Raw genomic sequence first — 22,315 nt, forward strand, 5'->3', positions numbered from 1 at the left:
GTAACGAGATTACCATAAGAAGTTTAAATAATTCTGAAAGCGTTCTTGAACATTTCTATTTTTTAAATATTTCTTTTGTTGTTGAAAGCCCACGGCGAAGACTTTTCGAACAATATTGATGCTGTTACTGGTTACTCCTACAACAGTTACTACTACTGTTGCTGGCGTTACTGTTACTGCTACTGCTAATATTGTTACTGTTACTACTGCACTACTCTACCACGTGTTTTCTGTTAGGGAGTGTCTGCCATTAGGCTCATAGTGTTCAGCCGTCCTTGAAGATGCTGGGCAGTGCCAAACACGTTATTGCGCCCCCCCCCCTCCGTTTAAATTCAATGTCAAAAAGACAGTTATGATAACGACTAGAGACATTTCGTACGTACTCTTTGTTATAATTTCGTTTGACAAAGAAATGTATGAGTAATTCTGTGAACATTGAAAAACACGGTCATTCATAAAGATGGACGGGAACACCAGAAAATTGACTTTTATTGAGATAAACTGCGTAATTTACACCCTACAGAATAAAAATTATGATAATTGCGACTACTTTTCTCTGGCAAAACAATTCTAGACAAAGTATTCCTGCCGAGAGTTCGTGTCATCAGTTTCCATAAAATGTTGCACATGTTGAGTATAACGCCGATTCACAGCGACCATTCTTGCATACACCGAGGTGACATTCTCCTCCGTACATTATTGAGTCAGACATCTGTAATACATGACGAAAGAAGTCAACATCCGTCGTATTATTAGGGCTGTTGTACGAACGAAATTTCTTTTCTTTAGCTGAAGTTTTGCGCGAGGTACCTTGCGCTCATCAGCTGCACACACAGTTCACCAATATGCTATCCTTCGAGTCATTCCTCCATGAAATATACGGTGACCATTGAATACATTCTGCAAATAGGGCATGTATCCCGCCTCAATTTCTCAGAAGAACGCAGAAATGAAGCAAATAGACGTGCAGAAGAAAATTGACCTGTTAATAATCGCTTCATGGGTATTCCTGAAAACGAGTACTTGCTATCTTGTTCAATTTCTTCACCCGTGAAAAATCAGAACTTCCCTGGCTGTTGTCCCTGCCTTTCATTTGTTTCTTTTTCCTCCCCTTGAAATAAAGGCCATTACTTTATGTACGCAGGCAAATTGAGAATAATGCTGATGAGGAAAGAGCACAACGACAAAAGACAGAAAGCAACGGGTGACATACAACCAATTGCTTGTATAACTGGGCCCCTATAACGTAAAGCTATTCCAATATGTTTTTATTCCAATCTCCTGACGTCATATTTGCTAACCGCCGACGCAAGCGCCAGCCCGTGGCCCGCAGTGTTGCCTCGATAGACCAATCAAACGCTCTCCTCGTTCATAGGAGGTCACTTTTGCTTGCTTGAAAAACGAATAACATTGCCTACACTGAGCCGCATGTCTGATCTAATTGGTTGACAAGAGGCGAGGAGCACGCTCAAGTGCAGAGCGATTCGATGGGGCCGAGTCAGTGCACTGAAAATCGATTACCAGATGAAGAAGGTGGTGCCGGCGTCGGCGGCTGGCCCACTTTCCCTTACATAGCTGGCGGTGGCTGGTCGAAAATTGTGGCGGCATGCAACGGAAGCTTAAAAATGATGTTAAAACGGATTGTCAGGAAATAAGAATTGGCAGAACGAGGTCGTAAACATGCCGAAAATACTCGAAAACCTTACACTGCGATGCAAGAAGGTTTAGTGTACGCAAATAAACCCATGTTATGCGGCAGGTGCGAGTAGCCAGTGCCTGAGCGATTGGCGGGAGCCATCCTTTATTCCTTTTGTAACGGAGCGGCCTGCGGCTATTCAGAAGAAAGTTCAGTTTTGTTTGACATATTAATTCATCTTTAACGCGCAACCGTCACTTTCACGCGGTAAGTATTTGCGGTTTTGTCATCTCGAGTGACAGACAGATGAAGTGGGTGCAGCCCGAAATGTTTTCACGAATAGCCGAGGGCTTATAGCGGAAAGATGTCGAATCAGAAATAAGCATTTTTCTTTCGTTCGGTCGAATCATGCATAATCATTGTGTGCACGTCATGTCATATGGGCAGCGATCTCGCTTTTCGTGACGTCGCCTGAGAGAGAGGCGAAGTTGGGGTGTTCCAGAAAAGTTTCTGACCAATCGTGGAGGGCTGATTGCAGAATTGGAATAGAAAAGTTTGCAATAGCTTTCTGTTATAGCGGCCCTCGTTTCTTTTGTCTTCTATTTCTGCGCCTTTTACTCGACCGTAATGAATAAACTTGCCTAATTAAACTTTTAGTCAGGTATATTATTTTCTGTTCTCCTCGCACCTAAATGACGGTACAATTCGAGCCCCGTAGGCGCTGCCATTTTGCGAAAATTGCTTACGGTTCTTAGACAAGTTCGCAGTTTTATACCCAAGGCATTTAAGAATAAATATTCTTTAATTGTTCTCTTGCTGAGTACACATCACCCAAGTTATCTTCTTAAGCAGTTAAAACAGGGGGAAGGCGGGAGATGGAAATTCAAGGCGGTAAGCAAAATGAGAACTAGGTGAAAGCAGGAGCAAACGTTTGTGCACTAGTCGAAACGTTGGCTCCTGCTTTGACCTTTCTCATTTTGCTCATTTTCCTATGCAGCTGCAATGATTACATGTTCAAGGGCACGAAGAGCTAAGCAGTGTGTGTAAACGTCGCTATTTAGGCAAGCGTCGGGTTAAACCAGGGTGTGGCTCTTGATAAAATATTGCGAGGTTGCCTAAGCTTATATAGATGGTGACGAATGAATAAATGCTTTTGCTCTAAGAAAGCAATGTCTTTCCCCGAGTGGGGCGTAGACATATTTTTTCTTTATCGTTTACGTTCACGTTACCAATTTTCGTAGGGAAATTGGAAGTGGCGGTGAAAACTCTCTAGCCGGCCATATGTCTTGCCGAGAAATAAAGAGACATTGTAAGAGCATACTTGAATTAGAGCATATCGGCAGGTTAAAATTACAAAGAATTCGAACGAAAAATACACAATATTTTACTGTAACCTTTTCTTGTGGGCCAACAAATACCTATGCGAGGAATTAATAACAAGTTGAACATGCTCATAATTTGTCATACAAGGCCAGCTTGGTGAAGCATTGATCGCTCGCCACCCAATACATCTTTGTTACGATGTTCCCTCATGCACATACGATTGCCCTTGAAGCCACAGATCAGATTGTAGTGGCAGAACTATCTGTTGAAGCATGAGATTTCTTTAAACGCCAGCTGTTTGCCTTGATTCGTTCGACTCTGAAATAATTTACTGTGACAACACCATTCTCCTATAGGGATGACGACTAGGTTTTTTTCGCTCGCCTGCTTTGCTTTTTCAACTGATTTAACGCACTACCAGGAACACAGCTGTCGTATGCGGTTTGTGTGGGGGAACTAGTGGGGCCGTTTTCAAAAGTAATAATTCAGATTAGGAATTTAAGAAATATAAATATTTAATATGTTTTTCAGGTACCTTCAAATGTGCGATGATACGGAAGGATTTTGAGTGTAGATTAGATAAACAAGTTCTGACTTTAACTCGTTTGTGGTGCACGAAACTTTCTGTCTGTGTGATACAGTGACGCATGATGTGGAATTCGAAGTGCGCATGTGGACAGATATTAACACTGATACTTCCCTTGTCTGAGTAGGCTACATATATTTAATTAAAATTAACACCTTTATGGAACTTTTTAGGCGCAGCTTTGTGGCGTAAAGCCCATTCTAATACTTATTTTAGAGGTCGTTCAGCTTTTTAGTATTCGGAGTATATTTCATCCGGCTTATCTTCTAGGCCTGGTGTTTATTTTTGTTTACTTTGTGTCTTACCAATGTGAGCTGGCATTGTCATCAGTGTAACAAATTTTTAGGACGTATGTAAGAGAGTCAGTTTTTCATTGTTCACATTGTTCTTTAGGACAACCTCGAAGAACCTAGCTGCCGGACGTTACTGCATCATGGCAATTGACATGACCTTCAAGTTTGGAGCGTCCTTACACCTATTCCTAAATTAAGTCCTTCTGCGAATTATTTAAGACTACAGGTCAGTAGGCAGCTGTACTATAGAAGGCTTCTTGCGTCTCATAGTCTTTTGAGTTAAAATGAGTTATTTTGAAGAGTTGGGCTTAGTCAATATTGAGGCCGAAATTCCACAACTGACATCACGAGCAAAAGAACGTGTTGTGACCTACCGGATTTAAGTAATCTAATTTGGGCCGTAAATTCGCAGCCGCGATGAAGAGGACGCTTAGCGGATGTAATTCTGTGAGCTATCGAGAAACCTAGGTGGAGTTGCCGGGCTGGGTAGGGCAAGGGCGTATAAGGCGAACCAAATTACGGGAACTTAACTGATTTTACAGTAAAAAGCGGGACGCACGTTCGCAATGTTTCTGAATTTGAACTGATCATCTCTGCTGGAAGGCGATGTTCTCACAGCTTTAATAGCCTACCGATATTCCTGTTAACTAAGGAGATAAGTACTTATCAAACTAATGTAATAGCTGCTGCTAACAACAGCTCTTGATGTGAAACAGGAGTGTCAGCCTGGAAAATCGTTCACGAAATAATAAACATTTGCTTATCATTCACATGAATTAAGGTGAAAAAATATTCTGAATGTCAAGAACAATGGAGATAGGTGCAGGTTGGACAATAACTAAAGGAAATTCAGAAGCATTCTTGCCAACCGTTTTGTTTTTTTCACCCTACTGTGCCATAAGTAAAATGCACAAGTTCCGTGTCAATCTATTTTTTCCTACGCAAGGTTACGTGAAGTGACAACCTGACATAGCATGAAACAGTTGGGGCACGGCAGTCGGTGCTCAAAGCTTATATGTCCGGGGCAATCCCGGTTACCGACCAGCCCTCGGTTTGTTCTCGTACCATGCAAGAATGAAAGGAACAGTGATTAATGTATGCTCTAGCCAAGTCTGATGGCTTCGCACTACGATTCCCTTTTTGTCAGTCAGCCCAACTGCCAGGCGTTTCGTATTCTATAGACTATTTCACACGTCCTCTTCGACTGCACCAATTACAACACGGTACATCGGACACCTAACACCCCATAGCTTCGGTTGTACCGACCTGATATCTAGAGGAAGATTTTGGCGCTATCGAACATCACTCAAAGTTCACTGCGAGTAACAAGAGCGCTTTGGAGAAAATAATTGCGGGGTGCAAGAACCAGGATCTCAATATGAGACACTACTATTCGGGGTTTCCAGAATATTCTTCACCACCAGGGCTTCTTTAACAGGCACACCTACCTTCATGCACACTAGCGTTTTGCATTTCGCATCCACCGAGATCCGGCCTGCGCGGTATGAATCGAAGGCACGACGTGGGGCTGAGAAGCTGAGCGCATAACCACTGGACTATTGCGGTGGTCCGCGCTCTTGACATTTGAAAGCGAAGCGTTCTGTGCCTCTTCCAGCCCATTATTCTTGTGTGGGATTCTGGCAGCTGTCTTTTGCGATTGGCCGGCAACGGTGATAGTAGCAACAGACTCCAGATATAGTTGAAACTCAGGCGTCTCGGGGTGGAGAGTGACGCAAGCGAGAGGCTAGGAAGGCTCCAACATAAATATGCCTTCGTGGTCATCAGTTCAACAGCTCGATGTCTCTACTAACGCAGACTCGGGTCTGCAAAGTATGGGTTAGTTGAGTTTTACAACGAGACCTACCCTGCAGCATTCACTACAATTGCAGGCACTACAAACATACGAACATTTCGACAAAACGTCAATAGCAAAGTCCACATCGATGCAAGTAGCGTAAACCCCGGCGCCCTGGCAACCCTGAGGGAAGGCGCACATATAAGTATGATGATTTCACAGCAAAGCTTCCAGGTTTCTGTAAACTCGCATTGGCAAAGGCGAACTAAAAGTTTCCGCGCCCGAAGTGCAATAAATCAAGTCCCGTCTTTTTCTACAACAGGGTAGTTCAAGAAACAAAGCATATTACGACGTTCTATCCGGCTTAAGGAACGATTCCGACAACAATGCATAGCGTGAGGCTACGGAACCCTAAAAAGGAGATCTAGACGTCATGTCTAGTGGGACGAAAAGCTCAGCATTGTGTTAATTTAGGCGCAATGCATCAGCGAAGCAGGATATGTAACAACTGTGCGCCCTCTGGTGCTCTCTGTTCGCTTGGCCGCCATGTTGCACGGGAGTGCTTCAATATTTAATTTCGGTGGGAAACGTTAGCTTGTCAGAGTTGATTTATACATTTTGAATCTGCGTACGGTGACCACGTGTCTCATTTTATTGCCCACAAGTGGTAATCACAGGCGCTTCGTTGATCCTAACATTCAAAACCTTAAACTGTCTCCGAAACACATTTATTACTATTGAGCGATGGGCCTTACTGGTAAATGACGCCGCCTCACGAATACCCTGCAGCAAAAATGTTTCGAATCCTTGTAACCCAGGTGGACTTAGAGATCGTTATCGTACCAAAGGGCTCTTTTCTTTAATCGTTCGGTGCTCGAAACAACGCAAAGGGGAGAGCTAGCGGGAAGCCTCGCCCTAAATAAGCGTAGTTACTATTTCTTTATTGTTTTTTATTTTTCGCAGCTATGCTGATTCAGGCGTGGGCGAAGCTATCGCCATGCGAGATGGGCGTTCGGACCGCTTGATTTTATTGCAAAACTAAGCGTCATTTTCTTCTATAGATCATTATAATTCTCGTTATCTTCATCGCCACTGTTCTGCCTGGCAATGCGACGCGCTTGTTATTCACAGAGGCCAAATAAAGAACACGGCTGTCAGAACATTTCATAGACGAGAGGCCTCATTGCGGTATTCACGTGGCGGCTACAGTATCTACGCTAGGCTGCAGACGCAGCTTCGCACGACTTTCGTGCGCATAGCGGAACGCGGAACGTTTTCTGTGTCCACGTCAGAGTTTAAATGTTCGCCCGCCCTGTTTGTGGTCTACTCTGACCATGCTATCCTCCTTTTCAGATCTCAGTGCAACACTGTGGAGGCTAGACAGACTTCTTGCAGTGGCGGCATTCGCACTTGAACATTGTTCAACATTTTGCGACCCCTACTGTAAGGTCGTTGTGATTATTTGCCTTGGTTAAACTCATGTGTGCATTGTTTTTGCTTGGTTTAAGTGCGTGCTTGCTCGACTTCTCTGGTGTCCACTCTGTATTTGTGTATTTGTTGCATTGCAATGTTGTGCTGGTGGCTCGCACCCGGGCCGCTTCGAGAGAACGCCGGCTTAGGGAAGGCGGAGGCCGGACGCTGTCCGGCGAAAAAGGGAGTGGCAGGGGTTCTCGCGCACTGGTTCTGGCGAGCGCCATAAGTCGCGCAGAGAGCCGCTGTAGCGGCATGTGGAGAAGGGAGTCTTGGGGGGTGTTTGGATCGGGCCGAGGCGTCGTGGGCGGCTCGGTAGTTCGGGCGGCGGCCACCGCCGTTGCGAGTTACACGTGGTCCCGCGGCTGGGGGTGAGAATGCGAGCGGCTGAGAGGTTCAAGTGTGGTCTGAGACTTGAGACAACGGACCGATCTCGTGAAGTCCCCGGTCAGAGCGACGGACTGCTCCGAGCCTCTTTACACTGGAGCCATGCAGTCAAGCCGACATGCGCTCGCGCCAAGGACACCGACCAACTTCATCGTCGTTCCCGCGGCGGCTCGTCTCTTGAGCATCGCTCGATGATATCGTAATACTATTTAATATGTAATATAATACCTAATATGTAATACGTAATACGAACTCGTTTTTCTTGTTTAGTATATACTGAGAGGTTCCAGCGTTGTCAGAGACTTGAGCGACAACCGGCCGATCTCGTGAAGTGCCCGATCGGAGCGACGGACTGCCCCGAGGCCTTTGCTCAGCCTCATTCGTTAATGTGAACCTTTGTTCCTTGTTTAATATATACTCAGTGTAACAGCTAATATCTGCCTGTAAAAAAATTCAGTTCAAATTATTGACATCCAGCATCTTTACTCCCGGAATATCGAAGCAGAGAACTATGCAGTGGCTTAGGAAGAGCTGCGGGCGAACTAAAACACCAAGAAAGCAGAACCCAGTGGACTGAGAGACAAGTAAAACTTACTCCTACATTATAGTGAATAAAGTATTGAATGACAAGCATTTAATCCTTACAAGCACACTTTGGTATACGGCTGCAAAAGCGTTGTTTTAGATCACTTTACATTTCTGTGTTTTTTTCATGTTTTTTTTTTATTTGCAGCCCGTTGGGACAGCGCAACGTGCATGCGCGCGCTCACAAATACCGTTGACAGGCACCGAAGCATTGACGGAACGTGCGGAGCGCTAAGTCTTGTGACCGAAGTTCCTGCGTATCTACAATAGCATGGCACCTGTTTTATGAAACAGAGTTACATGTTGTGAACCGTCTTTGCCGTGCGCCATCTTGATCGACTGAACAGTGCGCACAGCGCGATTCTCCGTATCGATATCAACATTTCATTTTAATGCGCTATAAATACGTCAACACAAATTTATGTGCAAGGAGGTGTCTAGCCAGGAGTCAGCACGCTCTGCCGCTAGCGTAGCAGGGCAGGCTTATGGCGTGTCGAAGAGAGATAGCGCGCGCAGGCAAGGGTACGTGCAGCCTGGAAGATGACTATATGAATTGGGAAGTCGGAGGCAAGTGATTGACTCCGGCACGTAATATCCGAAAGAGCACGCCTGTAGTACGCCGGGCGCTACCTCACGTGATTCGAGGAAAAAACACATTAGACAAACAACCCTCGATCAACTCCGACAGAACAGAAATGAACCACTGTTTTTGCTTGTTTGACATTGCAAACATGCGTATTTTTTATTTATGTTGTAACGTATATTGAAGACGGAGTCTTGCAAAATAGACGCTTCTCTTTAATGACGGGCCAGAAGAAGGGCGTGCAGCTTACGCGCTTCATCATCTTCCATGGCGCCAACCTTAGCACGAGCCGTCCCGTGGTGCGGGAGCCCCACATCATTGTTTCAATTGACCCCCATGGGAAAAGCGATCGTCTCGGTCGCGCCAAAACGTTCTTTCAGCGACGACAAGAAATGGAGCTCCTCAGGTGCATCTCGGCGTTCACGTACGCGCATATTACGGTTTCATGCGTACTACGAAAACAACTTCAGCGCGAGGGCGACAACGGAGCGAACCGGGGTCAGAACTGCAGGGGACGACTTCGTAGGTCACGTCACTGAGGCGGCTTGTAGCCTTGCAGGGAACAATATATTGGCGGAGCAACTTTTCCGAAAGTCCACAGCGACAGATAGGTGTCCAGACCCACGCGCACGCGCCGGTATTGCAATGCACGTTGCGACGACCCTGGTTGTAGTGAAGGCTGGAGGTATGCTGTTGGCTCCGTATACGATGCCGAGCAAGCTGGCGTGCTTCTTCGGCTCTTTGTACGAACTGTTCCACGTGTTCGATGGCCGTGCTATTATCAGCCAGAGGTAGTGTGGCGTCAAGTGCTGGCGTGACGTTACGCCCGTATACAAGTTCGAACGTCGTAAACTATGTAGTCTCCTGTACAGCAATGTTATACGCGAAGGTCACATAGGGTAAAATTCCACCCCACGTCTTGTGCTCTACGTCGACATACACGGAGAGCATATCAGCCAGCGTTCTGTTCAGACGTACCGATAATCCATTGGTTTGAGGGTGATACGGTGTGCTCTTGCGGTGAGAGCTATGCATCAGCTGGAGAACGTTCTGCATAAGTTCGGCTGTAAATGCTGTACCGCGGTCGGTGATGAGAACAGACGGCGCAGCATGTCGTAGAACGATGTGGCGTACAAAGAAATTGGCCACTTCATATGCGTTTGCTTGGAGAATAGGTTCAGTTTTGGCGTAATGGGTTAAGTAGTCGGTAGCGACGACTATTTATCTGTCGCGAGAAGAGGTCACTGGAAATGGCCCTAGTAGATCCATTCCTATTTGTTGGTATGGCGCTTGAGGAGGGCCGACAGGGCGGAGAAAGCCAGCCGGTTTAACTGGTGGTTTCTTGCGGCATTAACAATCACGGCATGTCTTCACGTACCGTTGCACAGAAGAATAAAGCAGGGGCCAGTAATACTTCTGTGGTATCCCTTCTAATGTTTTAGTGAATCTCAGGTATCCCGCGCATGGATCATCATGGCAGGCTTGCAGAATGTCTTGGCCCAGCGCCGACGGCACGACAAGGAGGTACGTATTTGGACCGCTTCTGCAGTTATTCCTATAAAGGACGTTGTTGTGCAAATAGTTCGATGTTAAGCCGCGCATGAGCGCGTGGGGTAAAATACCTTCAACTCCTTGAAGGAGCTCGACCAGTGGCAGCAGCTCAGCGTCAACGCACTGGTGCTCAGCCATCTTTATGCCGTCGATAACGCCGACAAATGACAACTCATGCTGAGGGTCCCATGAGGTCGTACGGAGTGGTACGCGCGACAAACAGTCATCGTTAATGTGCTTCCTTCCAGATCGGTAGACAACTGCAAGGCGGTACTCTTGTAAGCACATGCTCCAACAGGCTAGTCTGCCTGAAGGATCCTTGAGGTTGGGAAGCCAGCACAGGGCGTGGGGATCGCTGACAGCCTGAAAAGGTCTACCGACAAATAGGGTCGGAAAATACTAATTGCCCACACAACCGCAAAGCATTCTTTTTCAGTGGTTGAGTAGTTTTTCTCAGCCTTGGTGAGACTACGGCTTGCATAAACAATGGTGCACCAGCATAAACGCACCAGCTTGCCACAGCACAAGAACTGTGCCGACACCCGTATTGCAGGCGTCAGTATCAATTTCAGTGTCAGCGTCTTCGTCGAAATGAGCAAGTTTTGGGGCCACTTGCAAACACTTTCGCCATTCATTGAGCAATTGCTGCTGCTCGTCCGCCGAAATTAAAGGCACATCGTCGCGTGTAAGCCGCGTCAGAGGCTCAGAAATTCTCGAGAATCCCTCGAAGAAGCGACTGTACTATGCCCACAAACCAAGGAAGCGTTGGAGAGCCTTCTTATCTGTGGGTGGTGAAACCTCGGCGAGGGCAGCTAACTTGTCATGGTCTGGGCGGAGGCCCCTAGGACCAACGACATGGCCCAGAAACTTGAGCTTCTGGAAGCCGAAGTAGTATATTTCAGGCTTGATGGTGAGACTGGAAGTATGGATCGCAGCCAGGGCACTCTCGAGTCGTGGGAGAAACGACGACGTCTTCCAAGTGTACGAGGCAGGTGTGCCATTTGATTTCAGCAAGCACGGTATCCATCATCCGCTGAAAGGTGGCAGGTGCGGAATTGAGACCGAAGGAGAGACCTTGGAACTCATAAAGCCGGTCAGGTGTCACAAACGCTGTTTTGTCAAGATAGTTTTCATCAATTTCGATTTGCCAATACCCTGATTTAAGGTCCAACAAAGAAAAAGACTTGGCATGTTGTAGACGATCCAGTGCGTCGTCGTTGTGTGGCAATGGATAACCATCGCGCTTGTTGACACGGGTATACTTTCTGTAATCTACACAGAACGGTAGTGTGTTGTCTTTCTTTCTGACTAACACTACAGGGGAGGCCCAAGGGTTTGTGGGCCTCCTCTGACGATGAAAACGATATAAAGACGATGAAGCGCTTATGCGCTTGAGCGTCTTTTATGGCGCCGAACTTAGCGCGCGCCGTTCCGCGTCGCCCCACATTATTGTGTCAATATAACTCAAAAATTTGCAAATATGTATTTCTGAGAAAGTTTTTGCGTTCACAAAATCCGCTAGTACCTAATCTAGTACGCTGCCGCTTGCTACGTAGCTGCTGACGACATTACACAGCAGGGAGCAGCGATTTTTCGCTATTTTCTAAACGAGATTGCAATGTCCATCTAGCATGCAGTGTAATAATATTTGGCTTACATTTTTGCAGGACCGTATGTCCAATATTTGTTGCAGGGCTCCGTAAACCAACACCGAAAAGTCATGCTACTTGATTACTGAGGGAAGCCATGGGGCAGCTCCGAGGTGCTTCTGCCTCCTCCAATATCACCACCATGAACCTTCCGAACATCTGGCCATTCCACATTGGCCTCCTCTAGCTAGACGCCACTAAGCATCAAGAAGCAGAACAATATCGACACCCGACACTAGTGTCTTGGAAGATGGCATGCGTGGAATACTGAACTGGTGACCGGGTTCGGGATTGCGCAATAATTCTTGGCTTAAAGCAATAAAGAACAATATCGACACCCGACACTAGTGTCTTGGAAGATGGCATGCGTGGAATACTGAACTGGTGACCGGGTTCGGGATTGCGCAATAATTCTTGGCTTAAAGCATTATATGCACGCGGCCAACTGTGAGGTGTAACTTTTCCTAAATAAAAGAAGTAGTTTCTTCCAAAGCTTTCCACGGCTCCACACAGCGTTTTATTTTTATGCTAGTAGGCAAGTAGCTTTCTGTCTCTCATCGTACCTCATCGATAAAGAATACTGAAATGTGCGATGTTGGAATGCGATTGCCCCGATTGTTTCAGTTTTCCAGCATTTCTTTACCTGGATTTTCAGTAATATCAAATTTTCACTTGGCGCAAGATGTGCCTACTGAATTCAAAAGTAGTCTGACGCTTATTGCCCGTTCTATGGTGAAGATCATATGTCTGACCACATTGCACGGAGCGCTACTAATAGTATTCTATGTCGTATAATACACGCGAGCACCAGCAGTCAGTGTGGAATGTACAGCGAAAGCTGTCTAAACAGCAGACGCAGTTGACCCTTGTCTTTCTACTCGACAAAAGGTGACCTTACGCCCCGATATTCTTGTGATTGTCGTGTGTGTGGTATCCCTGAACGAAATTTCTCCCGAAAAAGAGCTCACTTTTCATCTCGCCCTATTTGAGTGTTTTACAATTTTTCGCTCTCAGTGAAACGTGGAAACATGTTTGTCGCTACGAATTGCTGGGAGATTGTGACATAGAGACTCAAGGAGGGAAAAGGCACGAAAGACCCGTAAAATTAGTGCTACTGGTGATGTCCCCTACTAGTTTGGTGGAGTGCAATGTAGAAGGAGAAATATTTGAATAAGCGCGGCGACAGTACAGGCAAGCAAAAGAAAACGTAGCGAGGCATTCGCTTTAGTTTCGTGTGTATGTTCATTTATCCTGCCGGAATGTAGCACTGATAAATCATATACCACGAGATAGCTGACCAGCTGAGCCGCTCATTGCAAACGTGCACCACCTTACAGCGAAATACTTCTGTTTCTTTAGAAAGACGTCTTCATCATATTTTCAGGTTACAGCACAATGCGATGTTATGGTATTCTTTTTCTTTTGCAGGAGTTATGGACTGTTTGCTTGATATTCTGCACAGCAGGTTCAAAGAACAGTGTTCTGATGTAAAGTGAGGTGGCCCGTATCCCGTATTCACCCGTTTAGAGTTCCACACGCTAATCGAGGACTTTGCTGACAAGGCGGATATGAAATATTTATTTTCCTACAATGAATGCCCTGAAATCCAGTACACATAACGTCCTGCACGAAGGAGATCGCACATTTCATTAAAGAAATCAAGACCTGGCAGGCTGTTTCATAAGAGATCGCTCGCGGAAGATTACTATGGAAAGCAAGGCACTTTGTCAAAACATCAGTGCAGAATATCCTAGGTATATAGAGAGAAACGCTTTTTGTGTACTTCTTATACCTCTTGGGACATGGGCATAATTACCGTAAAATGTGGCGTGTACTGGGACATTCGGAATCCTATTGCGCTTGGGAACCACGCCGGGGAGCTATGGCATGCACAGTGAAATTGTTGTAGCAACCTCAAGGCATCTCATTCGATTTAATTCAAGGCTAATGGATATTTAAGCACTTAAAGCGACTAAGGCAACCTTTCAACATGACATTGTCGAAATCCGTGATGACCTAAAATGGAAGAGTCACTAGTGTTTCAGCAGCAATGCATAACAAGATTGCGAATGTTGCGGCTCCACTGACCATGCATGTTATTCCATCTTTTTCTGGACTTCCATCTCTTTTCATGCACCCCGGATCAATATTGTCAATCTGCAAAAGAGGCATATGACCAATATTTAGAGAATCATTCCTAAACACCCACGAATAATAGTGTAACAAGAATGATTACATGTAAACGGCACATATGAACATTCTCGGCAATTAACTAAGGCATTTATGTATACTTAAGTTGAAACGCAAAAAGTTTGTTCAATCAAGGTGTAACATAAGGTGTTTGTGTATCTATACTTGAAAAATCTCCAAAACAAAGGTGCGCTCATTTGACATAAAAGTATGGGCATTGAGACCAACTGAACAACAGAATAGTGTTTGCCTGAGCTCATTCTTTGCACATAGCACAATTGGTTTCCAGCATAACGTACTGACACGGACTGAAAGGTACGACGACCCACTGTGGTCGTGTGTCGCCGTCCTTGTCTAAGTGTGTCAGTAGGTTCTGGTGGAAACGAATTGTCCAGCTAAACAAGTACGGCAGGCCTAATTCCTAGATAAATATAAGTAACTAAAAATCCGGCATTCTGTATATACTTCTGATTATCTGTTATCACGTATTCGTACCAGTGGATAACAGGTATAAATTCTTTGTGACTATTCATGAGTCGTGACCCAGGCATAATAAAAATCTCGCAACGATTGCATTGGCAACATATTGTTACAAAGTCTCACGCGATTAGCATCCCTACGTACCTTCATTTAGCAATGTTGCCTTGTCATTTATGCCTGACAAATTCATGACTGCACGTCCTTCAATTTATTTGTATCGAAAAATACAATCACTGCACAATGAGTTTTAGCAAAATTTACGCACCCATCGTTTCCGGCGCTCTCCACTTCCTTCATCCATCTGCTGGTCCCAAGCGTCTGCATATGCGAAGGGGTCCGCATATTCCTCTAAAGATGAATGCAGTCCGCCGAATAGGAACAAGTGTTAATAAAAATGTGAATAATCCTTATAAATTATTACATAATATATTCAATGCGCGCGACCACGCCGTACTTTTCCTTTTAAATGTCGTTGTGGTCTGGCAAAGCACAAGTGATGTGTTATACCTCAATAGTTTTGCTTTAAACAGGTCCTGCAACATAAGTTACAGTATACCAGGTGTTTAAGATTTCCTACCATGTCGGAAACTTTGAATGAATTCCTCGAAGGATGTATTCCGCTTCTACCGTCAGTGTGTCAAGCACACCATTGTTTAGCAATACTAATGTCACTCTCCCAAATACATATGCTAGCAGAAATCTTGAAGAACCATTGGCAAAATATGAGCCGCCGAGGCTGGTGTTCAAATATTGTCATTCCTATAGACCTTTTGTTCCTCGGGCGCCGCCATATTGCACAGGCAGTGGCGCCATCTATGGCCAGTCGGCATTCTGGCTTGGTGTTGTATGCCAGGTAAACGCTCGGCGGCAGTTTCTGGTGGTTGCTTACGTGCTCCCACGGTATATTTATTATGACCTGGCGTCTTCAATGTGGGAAACTGTTATGTGAGATATATGCTGGAATGATATAAGTCGGCATAGCCGGAATTTCAACCGGCGTTGAGGCAGACGGAGCACCCAGTACAATATGTGTGCGCGCATGTTTGAGGCTAAAATCGGCCACTGAGATGAGTTGCGTATTCCTGAAATAATATTTCATGAATGGGACCTTATTCAATCATTCACACTGTAGTTCTAAGCTCTGGTTTAGCTGTTAGGGGTAGTTACGAAACATATGACAATCGTAACAGTGTGGGTACCGTTCTGCCGCCGAATACGTAGTGCTGTTGACTCTGACAAGTGTTCCAAATGTTAGTTCTAGATACATTGCATGAATACTTCTTTTCTTCGACAAAGATTCGGCCCACTACGGAACTATGTTTGGTTAGTATTAACAACATGCCGTACAGTGTGAATCACACTTCCGTAATGGTCGAGTGACCGGCTGCGGACTGTGCTATCTTCCGAAGCAGCAGTAGATACCACTGGTTATAGATCTGTTTGTTCTATGCAGCGCATGGTCCAAGCATGCGGCATTGCCAGCGAGGTATTATTGCGGCGCTAGGCAGTGATTATTTGTTGTTTTGGTTTGCGAGGTATGAGGATGAAAACTGATTTTATTCTTTATTTTCTTCTAGTTTTTATTGTGACACTTCGTTGTTCGGTCTTGTTTGACCCGACCTCTACGACGCACTCACCCGTGTCGCGGAAATTTTGTCCTCACAAATTTCCTCACGATATACATTTGGATATTACTGCTTTACAAGGCATAAAGGCAAACCCGAAGGTGGAATCTTATATGTGTCATGCTGGCTTGCCAACCACAGCAATCGCTGTCTTGAGCGCCACCGGCCTCGTACAGCATGCTAACGTCGTCATAGCGTAGTTCTTTCAGGTCTGTTATACTTTAAAAGCGTCAGAAAGGTGCCGGTGGCTGACGGTATTATTTCATAACGATTGGTTCTTAGAGATTTTTCCGGCTTGCATTAAGTTGGCCTTACACGAGTACCCTTGTGTTTTAGTTGTTACGGAAAGCGTTGAGATAGCGAGAATGTATGTTTTAACAATGCACAGAGACGCCACTGTTCTTCGCTAAGTAAAAAAAAAAACAATAAAACCAAAACAGTTCACAGCACCTATATACGCCGCGGCTGACGCGCATAGAATGTTTGCGCAGCCAATAAACATTTCCACACATTGTGCTTACCGCTGCACTGAAAGGCTATAGAATGGTTGTTCGACAGCCTCGTGCAAACTAGCATCATGTAAATTCCATGGACAACGAGCTCAAACATCTCCAAATTGTTGCGCAGAACATGATGGCAACACCTTCAAGCAGAGCCGCACAATATAGAGAGGAGGAAAGGGCGCGCGGGAAACCTTTCCTCCTCGCTCAATGAAAAGGCGTATTTTCAAAATAAATACCAATGAAATTTATTGGTTTGGATACTCACGGCACCAAGCTGTAACGTAACTCCCAATTTGTTCTTATAGAGTAACTCTGAACGGCGACATGGTCAGCGTGCCAAGAATGCAGTCCATAAAAGCTTCTGCAGCACTAATTTATCAAATATTGCTAGTCTGATTGCGCGCGGTATGTTCCAGTGGGAGGTGACTGCTGTTACTTAATTATGAGCCTCACTGTTAAATCCACCTGGCTTGTCTGTGTTTTCTTTATTTATTCAATAAAGAGGACCTTTGCCTTTTACGCGGTGAGAATGTGACCACTGTCGTGAATAATTTGTACACGTTCCCAGAAACGTAAAGATCAAGAGAAGCATTTCAACCCGGAATGGTTGCGTTGCCCCTACTCACTTAATAACAGAAAAAATTGCTGTCGTATTAACCGAGAACCATGCGGGTGTAAAATATGTGAGGTAGGTTCCTTGAATGAACTCCTACAACTCCAACGAATTTGTCTTTCACGGAATTACCGAACACGTTTGCATGCGCAGCAGTCCAAGTTAGGTGTAATTAGGTTATGTGCTTGCCAAATAACAACGTTTCTTATATTTAATAGTCTGTGGCAGCAAACAACGTTTTAATCCGGTGTTGCAATGGTGGCACGCAGTGGTTGGAAGTGACATAATGTCCAGATTTTATTTGTTTATTTGGTCATACTGTTAACCATCACTTGAGGGTCGTTACAGGGAGGGTCAGTAATTGAATTGTACATAGAACAAACATCGAAGATCATTTGTAGGAGAACATTTGTAACAAACTTGAACATTTGTAGGAAAAACAAAACAGCTACATGCAAGGAACAAATAATAAGCTATACAGTTTCAGCGAAATACTTATCAAGACCAACCTCGAAACAACTCATAGCATTTTTTTGTATTACATCATTGGGTAATTCATTCCACATTTTAATAGCGTCAGGAAAGAAGGAAAAGCGGAATAAGTCTGTTCGAGCTATTATTGGTTGCACGAATGTACTGCGTGTTGTTCGTGTGAACCTTTTGTGAAAGAGCGTTAGATAAACATCCTTGTTTATTTTCACATCTGCGTGTTGGATTTGAAAAAGCGATTTCAATCGCTGCTTCTGCCTTCTCGATTCCTGTGGTTCCAAGTTACATATTTTTAACATTTCGGTTACCGAGTCACGTCGTCGATATTTAGAGCAGATAAAGCGAACTTACATTCTTTGAATTCATTCTAGTTTATGTTTTGAAACCTTTTGATGTGGGCTCCACTCAGCACCAGCGTATTCTAGGCTCGGACGGGTATGTCTCGTATGCAATCAACTTGACTTCTTTTGTCGCCTGGCGCAATTTCCTTTGCAGGTAGCACAACTTCTGCTATGTTGATTGACAAATATTTTCAACATGAGGACGCCAGTTCAATTCATCGGTTATGACTATACTCAAATATTTGAAACGACGTACTTTTACCAGTGTATTATCAGCAATAATAGATGTGAGCCAGATCACTTCCTTTCTTTTTTTTATGTGTGTGTAAGTGGTTTTTTTTAATTGATTTCCATACCCCATTTTTAACACCACGAGCTTAAGTTTTGAAGGCACTGGTTGATTTTAAATTGATCTTCCCTGCATGTTACCGGACCATAAATTAGATCATCTGCGGAAAGCTTAATTTTTACAGGTGATTGGACAAACGCTGAGATATCATCAATGTATAGCAGAAAAAAGTAGTGGCCCTAATACGGAACCCTGCGGCTCGTCCGAATACACCTCACAATTTCCCGACATAGTATCTGCCCCTCTGACTGCTTGTTGGCGAACATTTAACTACACTCCTATCCAATCGAGAACATCCGCACTAAGACCCACATTCCGAAGCTTGAAAAGCAGTTTACTGTGTGAAACTTTCTCAAAAGCCTTCGCAAAGTCTATGCATATAACATCGACTTGTACACAAGCACCTATAGCAACACAGAAATTATGAATCGTTTCGATTAACTGTGTTAAAGTTGATAGCCCAATGCGGAATCCATGCTGAAACGGAAGTGAATGCCAATCCACTTTTATTGCCACCATTTTGCTTTTAGTTATCACCGCTACTCCACCATCTTCTTCAAAAATTGTCTGACGTATTTTGCCACTATATGCTCAAATATTTTACAACACACCGATGTGAGAGACACAGGCGTATATTTGCTCAACATTGTTCTATTGCCGCCTTCAAAAATTGGGAACACAATTGCTCTACGCCAATCTTGAGGTAGCGAGTGGAATTTCAACGGCTTCTGAAATATAATTAGCAGGTAATACGACAACAACTCCGCGAATCGTCGCAGAAATTCATTCGGTATACCGTCAGGCCCACACGACTTTTTCGTGTCCAGGAGGAGCAGCTGATCCAATATGCCCTCTCGGTTAATATTAATATTATCTGCTTGAAGTGGCAATGTAGGAGCCGATTCATATTCTTCATTGTCATCCTGTTCCGTACAGAACAATGACTGGAAATATTGATTGAATCTGTCAGCGATATCAGACTTTTCAGTAATTACTTCCGTTTCTTCTACAATCTGTTCAATTCCTTCATTCATTTCCTTAAAAAACAGCCAGAATTTTCGTGGTGAGCTCTTCAGAAAGTTAGTGAGGGTGTTATTAAATATTATTTTTTAGACTGAGCCATCTCTGCCTTCAAGGTTTCTTTTGCACGAGATAGTTCTATCAGAAACCATTTATTTTTGCGCAATCTTTTTATTCTGTGCTTCATGTTAATTATTTTTCGGCTTATCCACGGGTTCATTCGTTTCGTTTTTTTTTTAGTACGAGTAGGTACGTAGTTATCTAAACAGTACTGCACAATTTTCTTAAAACGTTCCCAAAGCTGTTCAACCGACTCAAGCCTTGATATAATCTGAAATTTGCCAAGTGTCGTTTCTAAAAAGTTAATAATAGTCGCATCATCAGCACGACCGTAGTCTTTAACTTGTGCATAGACATAATACTTTGCTTGAATACTGGTGTCACAGAACACGTCAACCACAACAGTTCTGTTGTCCGATATACCGTCCTCAACAGATACGGCGTAATCCACCACTGTACTTGATATGAAAACGAAGTCTAACAATGACTGTGACGTAGAGGTGATTCTTGTGCAGTCTTTTACAATTTTTGTGAGATTACGAGAAAACATTAGCTCTAATAGCCTATCAGCGCTACGGGTTTCTACGTGACCAGTTGAAAAACTTTCCCTGTTAATACGTGGTAAGTTGAGGTCTCCAGCCATTATTAGTCTTGTGTTTCCATTTACATGATCACACAAAAACATATTTAAGTCCTCTAGAAACTCGGGAGGAGTGCTAGGTGGTCTGTAGACGGCTCCAATAAGATACGTAATTTGGCGTAATTCACCTTGCACCACGCTGTTTCTGGTAAATGGCAATCCACTTTTATAGCCACCATTGTTCTTTTAGTTATCACCGCTACTCCACCACCTCGAGTGTCCCTATCGCATCGAAAGATCTTGTATCCCCGCGGTACAATGCAATTATCCATTATGACACTATGCAGCCATGTCTCTGTTGTGACCATACCATGGGGACTGTATGTAATAAGTATTCTAAATCTGGAGTGACCTTGTTTACAATTCTTCGCGAATTTATTGAAAGAAATTTGAGCTATGATCGCGCCGGCTGAGTAGGGATCCCGCCTCTACCATCCACCGCTCCAGGCATACGCGATCAGCCATGAGCGGAAGCTTCAGAGCCGTCGTGACCTTTCGGCTATCTTGTCTAGGCTTGCACTGGCAACGAATGTTCCGTTTTCGATCCCATTCGCAGAGCTCACCGTTTACTTGAAGCTTATTATGAATCAGCTTCACTGTTGCGCTATTTGCTCTCTCTGCTTCGCCACAACTTCTTCCTGACATCGACGGTTTCCTTCGCGTAATCATTGCTGATACTAATGGTAGACCCATCCTGCTTTCCACAGTTTTTGAGCACATTTTCCTTTTCCGAGTGATCATAAAAATCATAATGACTGGTCATGAACTATTTAGTTTTTCCTTGCCCAGCCGGTGAATTCGGTTTACTGATTTCACTATAACGGCCAATTTTACCTCGAACAGATTACCAACAACGGCCCCCCTCAAATCTGATTCGGTTTCACCAGAAGTTTCAGGTAGGCCGAAAACGATAAGGTTATTGCGTCTGCTCCTGTTTTCATAGTCAATTTTTGTTCGTGTTGCCGAACAATAGTTTCCAGGCTAGTAATACGCTCACTCATTTCCTCAATAACTTTAAAATAGCGGGTCACTTTGTGAGTTTTAGTATTTAAATCGGATACCTCCTCCTTCATAGAATCTATCTTAGATTCAAATGTAGCCTGATTTTGTAAGATTTGCCCCAACATCTCAGCTGTCTTTGGCCCGGGGTATTCCTCAACGTCACCTGACGTCAAAAGCATCAGCACTGCAGACCAGCAATCAATGACACTAGCAATACAGTGGTGAGGGCACGGCAATACCAACAAAAATCGATTGTCACTCCGGTGACGTGCAGCATTGGAGTGGTAACGAACCTGCATAGACAGTAATGGCAACTTAGGCATGTTTTCAGGAGGTCATGTGCCATGCCCTCTGAAAGCTTCCTGGATGTGCTGCTCCTCTTCTAGTCGAGCCAGAGATGACGTCACCGCCGATGATAGCCGATCCTCCCACGCATTGCTCGCAGTATCCCGATAAGTTCCCTTGATAGGTAGCCAGTTTAAGGCTTAAGGCTCATTGTTATATGCTTGCGCTATATATGGCTGATACAAATTATACCCGTTTGCTACAATATAACCGTCAAGTGGTCTATCCGCGCAGCCTCTGGTGGCTGCCGACAATTTGTTATAATCAGCAGTAGGTTGAAATAGTTAGTGTTCATTGAGGGTATGTCACTTTTCTAGGCGCATGTGCAGGCTGGCGCTGCACGTCGCCGTTGTTCCATTGTAACCACATGCAACCCTTCTTTCAGAAAAGCTGCCATAGCGGTATACAGTGCGTTTAGTTTCTGGAGTCTCAGTTTCCGACTGGTCCCTACTTGCAACATCGTTGCCGGTGACCGATAGGAAGTCGTGCTTTGATTTCCTTGTGAAACCGGAGCGAATGGAAAAGCAGAAGACGCCTAGTTGTGTGGCGTTCTTCTTATGCAGAAGTTTCTCTGAGGAAAGGTGCCATTTCTTTGATCTAGCTCTTTTCTTTGATTCAAGTGACAGAAACCAATACGTTGTGTAAAGCGCAATATGGTTATAGCTCTGGAATAATTACGACAACGCTTTCGGAAGGCTTTTGAGACATTTACACAGGCTTGTATATTAATGTAGTGGCATGTGCACTTTTGCTGGACGAAACCAAGGCTTTTGACTCTGTATGTTATCAGTTACTGCTGA

General features: G+C 44.5%; 1 protein-coding gene across 1 annotated transcript in view; it reads right to left on the bottom strand.

Moving 5' to 3' along the window:
- Positions 1–469: 469 nt before the first annotated feature.
- LOC142574214 (uncharacterized) overlaps positions 470–22,315 on the bottom strand; it is a 121,699-nt gene continuing 99,853 nt past the window's right edge. Inside the window, exons 5-7 of the mRNA XM_075683363.1 lie at positions 14,794–14,876; positions 13,947–14,015; positions 470–712 (exon numbers count right to left, since the gene is read on the bottom strand). Coding sequence (XP_075539478.1) covers positions 605–712; positions 13,947–14,015; positions 14,794–14,876 — 260 coding nt within the window. The 3' untranslated portion in view covers positions 470–604. The remainder of the gene's footprint in view (positions 713–13,946; positions 14,016–14,793; positions 14,877–22,315) is intronic.

The sequence above is a fragment of the Dermacentor variabilis genome, chromosome 3 (assembly GCF_050947875.1).
Source record: "Dermacentor variabilis isolate Ectoservices chromosome 3, ASM5094787v1, whole genome shotgun sequence".
Classification (NCBI taxonomy): Eukaryota; Metazoa; Arthropoda; class Arachnida; order Ixodida; family Ixodidae; genus Dermacentor; species Dermacentor variabilis.